The sequence below is a fragment of the Antedon bifida genome, chromosome 2 (genome assembly GCF_963402885.1).
Source record: "Antedon bifida chromosome 2, ecAntBifi1.1, whole genome shotgun sequence".
Lineage (NCBI taxonomy): Eukaryota > Metazoa > Echinodermata > Crinoidea > Comatulida > Antedonidae > Antedon > Antedon bifida.
Genome location: NC_136227.1, coordinates 30,438,732 through 30,452,293, shown reverse-complemented (window position 1 = coordinate 30,452,293; position 13,562 = coordinate 30,438,732). Strand labels below are relative to the sequence as shown.

General features: G+C 32.7%; 1 protein-coding gene across 7 annotated transcripts in view; it reads right to left on the bottom strand.

Moving 5' to 3' along the window:
• The window catches only part of LOC144834484 (G protein-coupled receptor kinase 3-like), a 63,866-nt gene that overhangs the window by 9,884 nt on the left and 40,420 nt on the right, over positions 1 to 13,562 (bottom strand). For 6 of the 7 annotated variants that reach the window (XM_078689300.1, XM_078689296.1, XM_078689298.1 and 3 more), the window contains exons 12-18: positions 12,173 to 12,280; positions 11,639 to 11,705; positions 10,647 to 10,747; positions 10,165 to 10,231; positions 4,631 to 4,726; positions 2,769 to 2,922; positions 2,222 to 2,370 (exon numbers count right to left, since the gene is read on the bottom strand). In XM_078689300.1, coding sequence (XP_078545426.1) covers positions 2,222 to 2,370; positions 2,769 to 2,922; positions 4,631 to 4,726; positions 10,165 to 10,231; positions 10,647 to 10,747; positions 11,639 to 11,705; positions 12,173 to 12,280 — 742 coding nt within the window. Of the gene's footprint in view, positions 1 to 2,000; positions 2,147 to 2,221; positions 2,371 to 2,768; positions 2,923 to 4,630; positions 4,727 to 10,164; positions 10,232 to 10,646; positions 10,748 to 11,638; positions 11,706 to 12,172; positions 12,281 to 13,562 lie in introns of all 7 variants that reach the window. The other variant, XM_078689299.1, reaches the window with a different exon arrangement.

Sequence of the window (13,562 nt, the reverse complement as noted above, 5' to 3'; positions counted from 1 at the left end):
TCACTAACCTGTAAACTACAATAAGTGTAGGATACAGTAGGTAAAGGATGAGAACAGTATTATTTCTTATGTTCCTACACTTATTATGTAAAACCCTGTCTACACTATCAAACTAGTTTGACAAAAACCCAAATATGCTACTGATATGACATCATCGTGTCCATATATGAGCACATCACATTTTTTGTCACATAAAGTTTGATAGTGCTTTAGAATATGAACAAAGAACGCGAACATAGTCGTTTCATAAAGATATTATATTTTAAATTTAAGCATTAAAACATTGCCTGTTTCAATTATAAGATATAAGCTAACCACCCACAAATACTATTAATTTGCTAAATGTGTTACCACCGAACTCATAAACATTTATTATTTGGATAATAAAATCTGATAGCTTTATGTCATAAAATTATCATCTTATATTGGTACAGTAATATTTTAAATTTAAACATTATATCCTTGCCTGTTTCAATTTGATAAAAGAAAACTAATATGTTTCATGTATTATACATGACTTTACCTATGATTTAAAAAATAATTACATATGGCAAATGAAATAGTATCACAGTGTTGCATGCAAATAGTATGTTCACCACAGAGAATATATGGCATAAATATCACATCCGGCATGGTACTAGTATGTTACATGTAGAGTTAGTAGAAGGGAAAGCAGGTAAAGGTCGAATAGAAGACATATAATGCCTCCTCATATGCAAGTAGTATCCACTAAAATAATCTACCACCATCTATTCCACCATTATAGTATCTATGTACACAAAACAGTTAAAGGGAGAGAAGACAACAACATAGAAGAAATAGGTACACCAAAGAAATGATATAGATTAAGTAAAACCCCACATCAATAGAATCAATAAATACCAAGAGTATAGTATACAGATTAACAAAACAACAAACTTTTTTTAAAGATTTCCACATATTTTTCACAGTTGAGATAATGAAAATATAGTAGAACCCAAATTAAGGTGACACCTTTTGGTTCAAAAGTGTTCCCTTAAAGGACAACTTGACCGAGGACCATATTTTTACAACGTATTAGGGATGTACATATGATTTCAGAACAATCGCGAGATTAAGGATATCGCCGCACGCCCTCGCCGTACAGCCTTCGCCGTAAATTGCTGTGTCGTCACAGGTACATCGCAAAATCTACTTAATGAGTCCAGATAAGCAAAAGAAACAATAAAAAAAACAACATTTATATTTTTTTTATGATTTATTTACAAAGTGCGTTTACTAGAAATTTTTGCAATTTGCCACTTTGCCAGAAAACTCTAACGTAAATTTTGCAATGCACCTGTGACGTCACAGCAATTTATGGCGACGGCTGTACGGCAAGCGTGTGCGCCGATATCCTTAAGCTCTGTCTACACTATCAAACTAGTTTGATAAAAAAAAATGTGATGTGCCCAAATATGGTAGTGATATTCTTAAATATGGTAGTGATATGACATCATCATGTCCATATATGGGCACATCACATTTTTTTGTCACATAAAGTTTGATAATGTAGACAGAGCTTTAATCTCGCGATGGTTCTGCAATCATATGTACATCCCTAATACGTTGTTAAAATATGGTCCTCGGTCAAGTTGTCCTTTAATAGGAGTAGTGAAATATGTATTTCCTCTTGTTCATTTCACAGTGTCCCCTTAATGGGGGTGTTCCTGAGTAGGAGTGTCTTAAAGGAGGAGTTCTACTGCAGAATAAAGCACATACAATACACAACATGCAAATAGCATTTCACTAAGATATTGATATAGTATTTACAATCACACTATGATACTGTACAAAACATGCAAATAGTACTTTCAATACACTAATACACATATAGTGCTACAGCATTTCATAAACAATTCTATTCTGTAAACATATAACCACAACGACAACACCACCGAAGCAGGGAATATATAATGAGGGGGGTATATACAAGTAACATCTAAGGGTGCAAGCACACATTTCAGCGATTCGGGACTTACTGCTGAGGCGACTGATTTTTCGCCATCACTCTGCCACTCCAACCTGTTTGGAAACAAGTAGTAATATCCCTTTGACCAGGTGTTTATATAACCACCCAACCGTAGCAGATGTCCGTGAATAATCGTGTCCTTTCCGCGGGCATAGTCTGAGAAAGTAAGCAAGCATGGCAAGCATTAAAAACAGAGTTCATGTTTTTTTTAAATTTTACAAGCATACTTACTGCGGACGTTTTGTTCCTATCGTTGTCGCCCTGCCATTCTAGTCTATTGGGGAATAGGAAGAAATAACGACGCTGCCATGAATTCAGAAATTGTCCGCCCAATTTAGATAATTGACCGTGTAGGAGGCAATCTTTTCCCTCTGCGTATTCTGTTTTTTAGAAAAAGGAAGACTCGTTATTTTAAGTTTCCACATTATTCACCCGAATCTTGAGATGTCATCTGATTGATTTTTGTATATTATCTGTGAAAGAAAATCTGACAAAAACTTTTCTTCTACCTTGAAACAGAATAATAAAAGGTGCACACAAAACATCTTATAGTGTACTGTCATATTATACTTTTTCTTTCTTGACCCTATAGACCACATGATTTAGTAATAAAATACTAATCAACATATCTTCATTTGTATAAATCCATCATATTACCATTATTTTTGGTAAAAGATAAAGTAAAAATTAATTTGACTTCAGTTTTTATATTTTATTTGCATATGTAAAATATGAATTAGCATATATTTAAATGATATTATGTGCATAATATACATACCCCCTTCATCCATCTTCTTGGCCTTTTTCTTGGCTTCTGCTCTGTCTGCATCATTATTAATTGTTTCAAACACAGTCTCTGCAATTTCTTGCTGCCATCTTTCTGAGATTGTAATTGGAAAATTCTTGTACAGTTCCTGATCTGAATCGGTAAGCTGTAATCAAAAGAAAAATTTTAATACATTTATCTGCTTTGTTGAAAATCATCAAGTACAGTACAGGACAGTACAGTTTCGTTCCTCCCATTGATGCCAGTCGTATCCAAGCGGCAGTCTTCTGTAGCATTCAAATATATGCTGGGTCCGACTGTTGAAGGGCTTCCTGGACTGGGTTAGCTTCTTAGTTTGACTAGGATCGCACTGAAGGAGATTGCAGTTAGACTCCTGGGTGGATAATTTTTGTATTGGATTATTTTAGTTGAAGTTGGCATTGCCTCTCTTTTGTTCCATGAGAAAGTGTCACCTTAATAAAACTGTATTTATGTACACACATACACCAGATACAAACTCAAGTCTAATTCAGTGATGTAGCCACAAAAAAATAAAATGGTGCGGTTTTCGCAAGTAAAGGGAATAATCTCTGTTCAAGCAACTGGGTTGTCAAAGGCCTCTGTGGTCAGGTTGAAACACCAACATCAACCCTACTGGTGGCTACGGCCCTGTAATTCCACTGTATGTACAGTTAGTACAGTTTTTAAGTGGAGATTATCTGAACTGACTATTTTATGTCATTTTTATTATAACCATATATTCAGTAGTGTTTTTTTATTTCAAACCTACAGTTAATCAAAAATGACTAGTAAATAATCACATTAAACAGAAAGTGTTCCACTAGCTTCTTATATAATCACGCATAATCTCTTATATTGACGAAGTAATTTGTTTCCAATTTATATTAAAAACATGTACGGGGGTGTGGAATTTTTAAAGTTCAAAGGGCCGGCAAAACAAATAAGAAATACATTAAGTTGGCTGGAAAACGAATAACTTTTGACGGCTGTTGCACAGTAGCAGAAGTGTCACATGACATGTGAAAACATACAGCATGTCATTAATTTGTGTGTCAATTTCAATTACTTGGTGATAATGGAAAAGAGTACAGCATACGTGAATGGATAAGCCAGCAATACATGCATATAGGGGGAACGTTATTCAAGGACAAATTGAGCATATTGTACATTTTGGATATTTATCCCTAAGCCTCCCACCCCGACTGACTGTCCACTGAAAACTGAACTCCAGTTGTTTCATTTTAAAACACAAATTATTACTACTGCATTGATTTTATGAATTGCCTTTTTAACTACTTATTAAATTGTACTGTTTTATATTTTTACAGAAATGTATATATAGTATATATGTATTTGTATAATGTACCGTTGTATTGCAACAGAATGAATAAATGTGGGTGACCCCCACGAAAGAGAAAAAAAAAATATTTCATAATTTAAAAGGGATAATAAATTGGAGAACCTGAACTCTTTTGTTTTATATTGATACTATATGACACAGTTTTAGCAATAAAAATATATTATATAATACTGTATGTCTTCAAATATTCATAAGGCGCATTCTGCTGGGTGCTTATGAGCTCCTGCTAGCAATGTGGCAAAACATACGAAAATTGTTGCTAAAAAAACTCAGAGCGTATGTATGTGTAAATGCTTTGAATATATACAACTCTACTAGTGTAGACAGAGCTAAATTAGAGTAAAGCTCTGTCTACACTATCAAACTAGTTTGAAAAAAAAGGGCCCAAATATGGTAGTGACATGATTGTGTTCATATATGGGCACATCACATTGTTTTGTCACATAAAGTTTGATAGTGTAGACAGAGCTTTAGAGTAAGTTTGATTTCTTACTTTGATTCCTTTGACGTCTTCTTCATCGAATGATCCAATGTCAAATGCATCAGCTGCATTAACTTCACCACGTGGTGGCACAAGTGGTGGTGTGTACTAAAAAGAGAAAAAATAAACAAGAATATCAGTAAACTAGAAAAGAGCACAAACCTCCGCCTATGCATATGAACATATTCATAACATGTTCCCATATGGCTACAGTAAGAACCCATCCTTTAAAATCTTATGAAAATCGAGAAATAACTTTTTGAGTAATCCTGCTAACAGATATACAAATAAACAAACACACGCACACCGTCTCACACACATGCGAGTAGCCACATAACGTCTCGCCATTCTAGCGGATGTTATAAAGTATCTAAACTAGGAATGTACCTGCTCAGTAGAAAATAAAATGTTATAGTTTACATTTAATTCGTGGATTTGTTACAGGACATGAAAAGTGTTGTTTCAATTAATCAAATGCTGCACAGAGAAGGATATTTTTTATTTAATAGTGAAAATAAAAAAATTGTTAATCATATTTATTCTCAGGGCAGAACATTTCATGCGAAAATAGTGAAAACAATACAAAGAAAATATTTCAGTTATTTTTCAAAATCGCATAAAATTTTGTGAAACGTCTACAGAGTGATCAGAAATTGAAATTTCCAAAGTTATGAATTTCAGATTTTAACACATCCGATATCTTACTTAATTACTTATGTTACCTGATATTTTTTGGAATAAATTTACATATAATAAATTCAACCTTATGAGATACATACAATTTTAATTACAAAGAGTGCAGGAAAATATGTTATAACAATGACTAACTAAATTACTAATCACTTTGAAACTGTAGCTAGAAAAAGGAAAGAATTTGAGATCCCTAGATACAAACACACCTAATTCCATTAGACAAGTTTGCAAGAAAGGCGTTGGTGAAATTAATTTAAACCATGTGGCCGCCACTCCAGTCATAAGCTTTTGAAGGTCTCTGAACGGTCACACCAGTCGAAAATGTGCGTTTTATCAAATTTGTCGCGCCACTCAATTCCTAGTTGTCGGCATCTGCAAATTGTTGTTCGTTAACAGGTTGTGCGTTGTTGGCTAGCTTGTCAGAAGCTCCTTAAACGGTTCTATGACATGCAATAGGAAGTCTTTAATTACTGAAACTGTACAAATTCAATTAACTAATGAAAGCATCTATCTCGACGTATGAATTTCAACCGGCTTAAGGGAATAAATACATATGGCTTAAAAGTTAAGCCAACCCGAGACCAGTTCGTCAACCCCGGCGACCAAACATCCCGATAGTTTGGTGTTTAATCGTGAAAGGTACAGAAATTAATTAGGCTGTTTCTAATTAGTACACATAGGTATGTGTAATTGTTGTCTAATCCTTTAGTTCACATATCAGAGCTTTATAAACTATAATCAAATAATTATAATAATTGATTAAATATAAATTAATCATTCTAATTCATTCTTCCCTTATTTAGTTATGTACAAAAATATGATTTTGACTATAGTATACCAGTGGCAGGAATATTGATCTATTGAATTGTGATAGAACATACACATTTTATGTCAAAATTACTGGTGTCGAGATTAAAGAAATCACACAAATGCGTAATGATGAAATGATATCTAAATTAAATAGTATTTTAGCTGATGAATCTCATATTCTCAACAATAAGTTAGTAGTTACCAGATCTGGAAGATTAACAACAATTCCAGTTAAAACAAATAGACATAAATTTTCATTCTTACCTAGCGCTATTAGACTACACAACAATGAGTTCCAAAGATAGGTCATTAGGTCTTGTGTATATGTGTGTATTGTTTTGTTATCATTCTACTATATGTAGGAATGACTTAATAATTCGAATCTGAATCTGGAATCTACCAAAACTGGGTTGAGAAAACGATTGAAAATGCATTTCAAATGCACACAATAAATATGGTTACCGTGCGTAGATGTTTGAGGGTTTTGTTGGTTGGTTCTGTCAAAAGCATAGGCATATTTCCTTCATTTGATGCAAGTTTTATTTCAGTTTATATCAGAAGGGGGAAGGGGAAAATTAACACATTTAAGCTGCCATATTTTTAATAATAATGTGAAGAGTAATAGTCTGTCACAATAAAAACAACTGTGAACAATTGTATCCATAATTTTAGGTTTTAAGTTCCTTTTTATTCAGACAAAATAAAAACTAAAACTACTATAATAATAATTGCGTAAGGTAGATTTACAGAAATTAACCGCCTACATCCAGGTGTCAATTAAAATTAAGAAAGACTTACAAACATCAATAACATTGAACAAATGCCAAGAGTTACCTATGGAGAATATCAAAATTTCAATCGAATCAAATTAAATCATTTTTTGTTTCTCAGAGTTTTAAAGGAATGTACTCAATGAATCATAACTATTGACTTAAAATCCTTAATCCACATGTGGTTTGGGAATTTTAAGCCCCTGGGGAAATTCTAGGGATTTGCAGTTGTAATGAGTTGTTTCCCCCTTCCAATGTATTTGACACTTTACTCAGTCAATCACAGTAATTGTAGTCTGTAGTCTACCCTTGGCGACCTTGAAGTCTCGGCTGATTCTGTTTGCTTGTTTTGTTTGTTTTTTTTAAATTTTAATGGATGTTTTAAAATCAAATAAACATAACACACAACAACGTTTTTTTTTTTCTCTAAAATCATGAAAATAGTCTTGTCACATTATTCTAATATCTGTATAGTTTTTTTTGTTTTATTTGTTATTTTGTTTTTATACGAATCCAACAGCAAGTAACTCGCCAATCACAAAATGGATAAACTTTTTTATAGTCTCATTTGAGGCTTAAGCTCTGTCTACACTATCAAACTTTATGTGACAAAAGAATGTGCTGTGCCCATATATGGACACGATGTCATATCACTACCATATTGGGCATATCACCACCATATTTGGGCACATCACACTTTTTTGTCAAACAAGTTTGATAATGTAGACAGAGGTTTAAAAAGGGGAGTTGAAAGAGCAGTGAGGCACTTGGTCAGGATTGAACCCTGGACCTTGGGATTGCAAGGCAAGCACGTTAACCACTAAGCTATAGCTCCACTATTAAACAACACTGTTAACTTGTATCAAAACCTGATCATAGTAGTTTCATATTGTAACATGTTTTTGTTGAGACTAAGGGCAATGGGGCTCGGATACAAGCTGGTCCTTTTCATTATGACCAAACTTATCTTAGATAACCATTATTTGTCCGCCCCATAATTTTAGTAGAGCAATTTTGGTTATCTAAGGTACACATGGCTGGTCCTTTCCTACTGGCCTCATGAATCATAGTCAAATCTGTCAAACTAACTTCTCATCACATGACTCAAAGGTTTGGTCACCTTTTTACAAAAGAAAGTGGTTCAATTCGGATGGATATGGTTGTATCCGACATGAACTTGACTGGCTGTACAATGAGAAGGCTTAACAGATTATCAAGAATCAAGCTTGATTTTAATTTTTTTTTTTCACAGATCAGCTTATAACAAAATGTTTATTCTGGTGCTTTCTTTGTTTTTCCACATTTATCCAGTTTTCTTCCATTTTCCACAATTATCCAGTTTTCTTCCTTTATCCACATTTATCCAGTTTTCTTACTTTTTCCAGATTTATCCAGTTTTCTTCCATTTTCCACATTTATCCAGTTTTCTTCCATTTTCCACATTTATCCAGTTTTCTTCCATTTTCCACATTTATCCAGTTTTCTTCCTTTATCCAGATTTATCCAGTTTTCTTACTTTTTCCAAATTTATCCAGTTTTCTTCCTTTTTCCACATTCATCCAGTTTCTTCCCTTTTCCACATTTATCCAATTTTCTTCCCTTTTTTTTACATATCCAGACATGTTTCTTAAATGAAGTTGTTTTTCCTCCTTTTCCACTTTATCCAGCTCTTTTCGTTCAAGTTTCTTTGCTTTTTCCAACATCATTATTTTTCACCTTCTTTCTTGAGACCTAATTATTTCTATATTTTGTCTTTCATTCAAACCTTTTAATATAATTGCTCACATGATATCTATATAAACCTGGAAGATGAGCAACTTGATAGAATAAAGACATAAAATGACAGATAAAGAAACTGTTTAATATACAGAGTAGGGTGAATAATAATTCACTAAGAAAGAAAAACACATTTTATTAAAATTGAAAGTAGTTAGAATTTAACGACTTCTGTATTCAATTACTCCAATGACTTAGTAATTAAAACTTCCACAATGTGAAATTAAAATACAATTTACTTATCCAGGAAAAAAATTGCGGCACCTGACCTTATGCAATCGTTGGCTTCTCATTGTCATTTCCTTGATGGGTAAAATCTGCACTTTCATTTCCCAAGGCTTGCAAAATCAAGTGTTTGTCCCTAATTTTTCCCCCCTTCCTTCAAAACATTTGCATTTAAAGCTCAAATTACAGCCAAGCAAGGGAACAAATGTGTTGTTATTTCCTTGATAACAAAGAGTTTAAACTTTAGTCTGCATTTCTTGCCCCATGTTTCAGACTCTAGGGAATCAGGTGTTTTCTCTGTGCCGGTAGTCTGGTAATCGGTTTACATAATTCACGGCCAAGGACGTTGTTTTACAAAACCATACTTTATCACAGAAACAAAAAAATATAATGGATTTTTGTTGTCAATTTTTCTGAAGCAATACACTAAATTGATTAAAATTTTTCATTATTTATAGAAAACTAAAATATCCAAATAAAATAAAACCAAGGTATCTCCGAATAAAGGACAGAAGACATGTTTTGAATTCAACGTTTCGATCTATTTGATAATTATCTAATTATATTTTCCCCATAACATATAATATTTACAATGTTTTTTTAAATTGGTGACTGATTTATGTTATAGAATATTCAAAACCACTGGTCTTCCTTCTTGTCAAAAAAGTGACCTATGACTACCATATTTATTATATAGATATTATTCTTTGCACGAAAAGTGATTGCCAACCAGGCAGTGTGATAAATTACACAGAAAACATATTAGTACCTCTCAAAAGGACCTGTATACATGTATATTTATTTTTATTAATTCCAACAAGTTTACACATACATTCCTGTGAAACTATTTCTTGTATCTTGGGGAAACCTAGCTCAAAGAGATTATGAATAAAACTAAGATTTTCAACTTGTAATTTCTGTTTCTCTCATGGGAAAGATTAACACAAGTTCACTACACAGTGTTTCTAATCTCTTTAAGGTAACTTTTGGTTGGATATTAGTGTCATTCAACTTGAAACATATTTCTAAATAACTATTAAATAAATGAAGTAAAAAAGTCAGTCATCAGTAAAAAGCAAAAATAAACAAATAAACGTTGCATTTAAATACAAGTAAAGATTGGATGTAACGCAAGAACATAAACCCACTGTAAATGATTTGATCAATCAGGATGCAATAGATCATTGGAACTTTAGCTTGTGATTGGTAAACTCACTTACATTGCACCTACGTCGTTATGTTGTGGGAACCAAGATAAACCAAAAAACCTACTTTCTGATAGTATACTTGATTCCAATCGATCCCATCGAAGTACGGGTGTTCTCGCACCTCCTGAGCCCTGAAAAAATGTTTTTACAGTATAAGAAAACAATTCAACAAATATCATAATAGAAATAATAAAGATACCATGAATTTTTAAGCGACATAATATAATCAATTAATATAGCTTTTACTCTAACCTAGCTCAGTCACATTATCTTAATGCCCTATGCTGTTTACATACATTTTTGTAAAATTTTAGTCGCATCAGCAGTATAATATTTTTACAAAAGAAACTACCATTGTATCATGTGCATATAAATTTTCTTTTAGTTTGGGTAACATGTTGTACTGATAAAAAAAGTACAGTGATATGCCTTACATTAACCAACATACCATGTAAATAAACACATTATTAGAATTACAATGAAGGCCAATCCATAACACACATACATACTGATATGATACTGATTACCAACAACAAAAATGCTTACGATCGGCCAAGACATCCAAGACGCTCGGAAACTTCTCTTTTCAGTAGGCCCTCTAGGAGAGTTTTCATTTCATTTGTCATCGAATCGGGAAACTCAACATCCTACAGTAAAAAATAAAACAGATTTTTTTTTTCACCATGATGTGAGCTATAAGCTACCTCATAAGGCTTGTAAGTTCTGGCTGTTATGGACTAGCCAATATTTCTTTGTGGCAAGTTGTCTGGCTGTTTGTTTTTGTGGCCAGCATTCTGATCATAATACAGTCCAAGATTTACATTTAGAAAACATGGGTAGAAATAAAATAACAAATTCGCTGCCCAAAAGCCTGAGCTGCCTATCAATTTGATAAACTAATTCAGCCACCAGTTGTAAAAAGACAAAACCAAAACCAGAATCTTGTCAAGTAAGTAGATTAAGAAATCAAAATGTATTAAGACATAAATGTTTTAAACAACTTTATAGAGATTATAGATATCACAAGTAGTATGGTGTTAAATCAATCACTCTGAAATGCAAGCTATTGTTTTTGTCTTTCATTTTCACCTGAAATTTTTTTTTTAACTACAAAAGTAACCTAGTAACATATTTGTTTTAGAATTTACAAATCTTCTTATCCAGCTAGCTGTGCTGCATTGTCTTTACTCTGAATCTTCTAACCTTCTCTCCAACCCACCAGCTTCATTTTGAGAGTTGGTAAAGTTCAGCACTTTACATTCACATTTGTGTAGACTCTGAGCTCCCCCTTGGATCCTAGATCCACCACTTAAAGCTCTGTCTACACTGTTAAACTTGCGACAAAACAATGTGATGTGCCCATATATGGACATGATGATATCATATCACTACCATATTTAAGCATATCACTACCATATTTGGACACTTTTTTGTCAAACTAGTTTGATAGTGTAGACAGAGCTTTAGATACACTGCTGCCTTTGAAACCTTGAAGACTTAAACCTTGTATAACATGCTTCATTGAGTACTATACTTACCATTGTTAGAGTCATACGATCAATTTCATGTTTATCCTTTGTCTTATGTTGTCTAAATGGACTATGTCTGAAAAAAAAAGTTTAAAAAAATATTTTAAGAATAAAGAAAATGTACAAGAGACAAAATGGAACACTCCAAAATCTAAAGAAAGCACTGAAAAGGACAATATGATGATGATACCTCAAATCATTCAAGGGCTGGCATCTACCTACATGATAGTAGTAGTACTGGCTCTCAAAGATCATTAGAGAACCACGTTTCATTTGAGGGCCACTGTCCGCCTATATTCTATTACAATCTTGAACCCCTACACGCGTTTGAAAGTGGAGAGAGTATCTCTTAAGGTATTGGAAGAAACCTTCTGAAGCAGTCATTCTCAGTGTGCAACCACTGATGTTGCTCTTGTCTACACTATCAAACTGTATGTGATGTGCCCATATATGTACATGATGACATCATATCACTACCATATTTGGGCACATCAAACTAGTTTGAAAGTGTAGACAGAGCTGAAGAAATCAAATGCAACTTACCCTCTTAGGAGTTTATAGAGCATACAACCAAGCGAGAACCAGTCGGCACTCGAATCATATGCACTACCCTTTGAAAGTACCTCAGGTGCCATATAACCATGTGTGCCACTGAAAGAGAGAAAAAAAAAGAGTTTAAAATCAATAATATTTATAATCATAATTATCATCCTGGATAAGCGCATGCTTGGTGGTTTAGGTATTAATGACTTTACACCTATATTTAAATGGTACTACCCAACCACACACTTTTATTGCTTAGATGTTAAATTTTAATAGTAAATGTATACATGATGGCATTACTACTACATGAAAAAATGTTCTTTTTTTAATGCGACATGCCCATATTTAGTAGTATACCTATAATTTTATCTATGTAATTTACATACCATGCCCATATATAGGTTTTTTTAAACCAATAATACACCACAATTTACAATGCATGATATAATCATACTTCACTTTTACAAGTTTTCACTATTAAACAGAATATATCCATGTATTTATATGGCCATATTAATAAATAAATATGATATCACATTATGTCATTTTTATGAAAGCCTTGATATAAAATGTATGCTGGGATTGTAGAATCATACAAAAGCCGTCTTTGTGTGACGCCACTTTAAGAAAATGTACATTAATGAGCTTCTTTGATGTTTTTTAATTGCATCAGCAGTCATTATCATCATCACAGTTTAAATTGATCCCAAGTATTATTTCACTCAGTCTCTGAGTATGTTTAACGCATATTAATTCTTATTAATGTGTTTATGTAGTTATAAGCTACTGGTAGGATTGTGTATTGACCTATTAGCCATAAACTATTAAAAGCTCTAAACGCTTTGAAATACGAATAGAAAAAAATAGGTATTACATTTATTATTACATAATTTAATCATTCTTTAAATGTAAAGCAATTCTTGATGTCAATTATATTTGGGTCAAATATGTTAACAACCTGGCAACACTAACGTCACTTTTAACCATGAAAAATGCTAAATACCGAATTCATTCGATGCTCGATATCATTATATTCTTGCATTATGTAGGATCAGAGTTTATCCTTAGTGTACATTACATGTTTTTATACTGCAAGCGTGTGAATAATTATTTGGTCTATGTCTTTATTAATGCTGCCACAACGTGAAATTGAGATAAAATATGATTTCACCTGCTAGTATTACAGAGATGAGATAGAATATGAGTAATGAATGTTTTACTTTTTACATTATCATTTTACTGATATAAAATATGATTTTGAATAATAGATGAAGATTTCCTCATATAAAGAGATTTTATATTGGAAAATATGTGTTGCATATTAACATAATAATTCATTATTATCCATATGTTGAGGCTATTGCTAATCAAAGTGGCACACCTTTCTTCA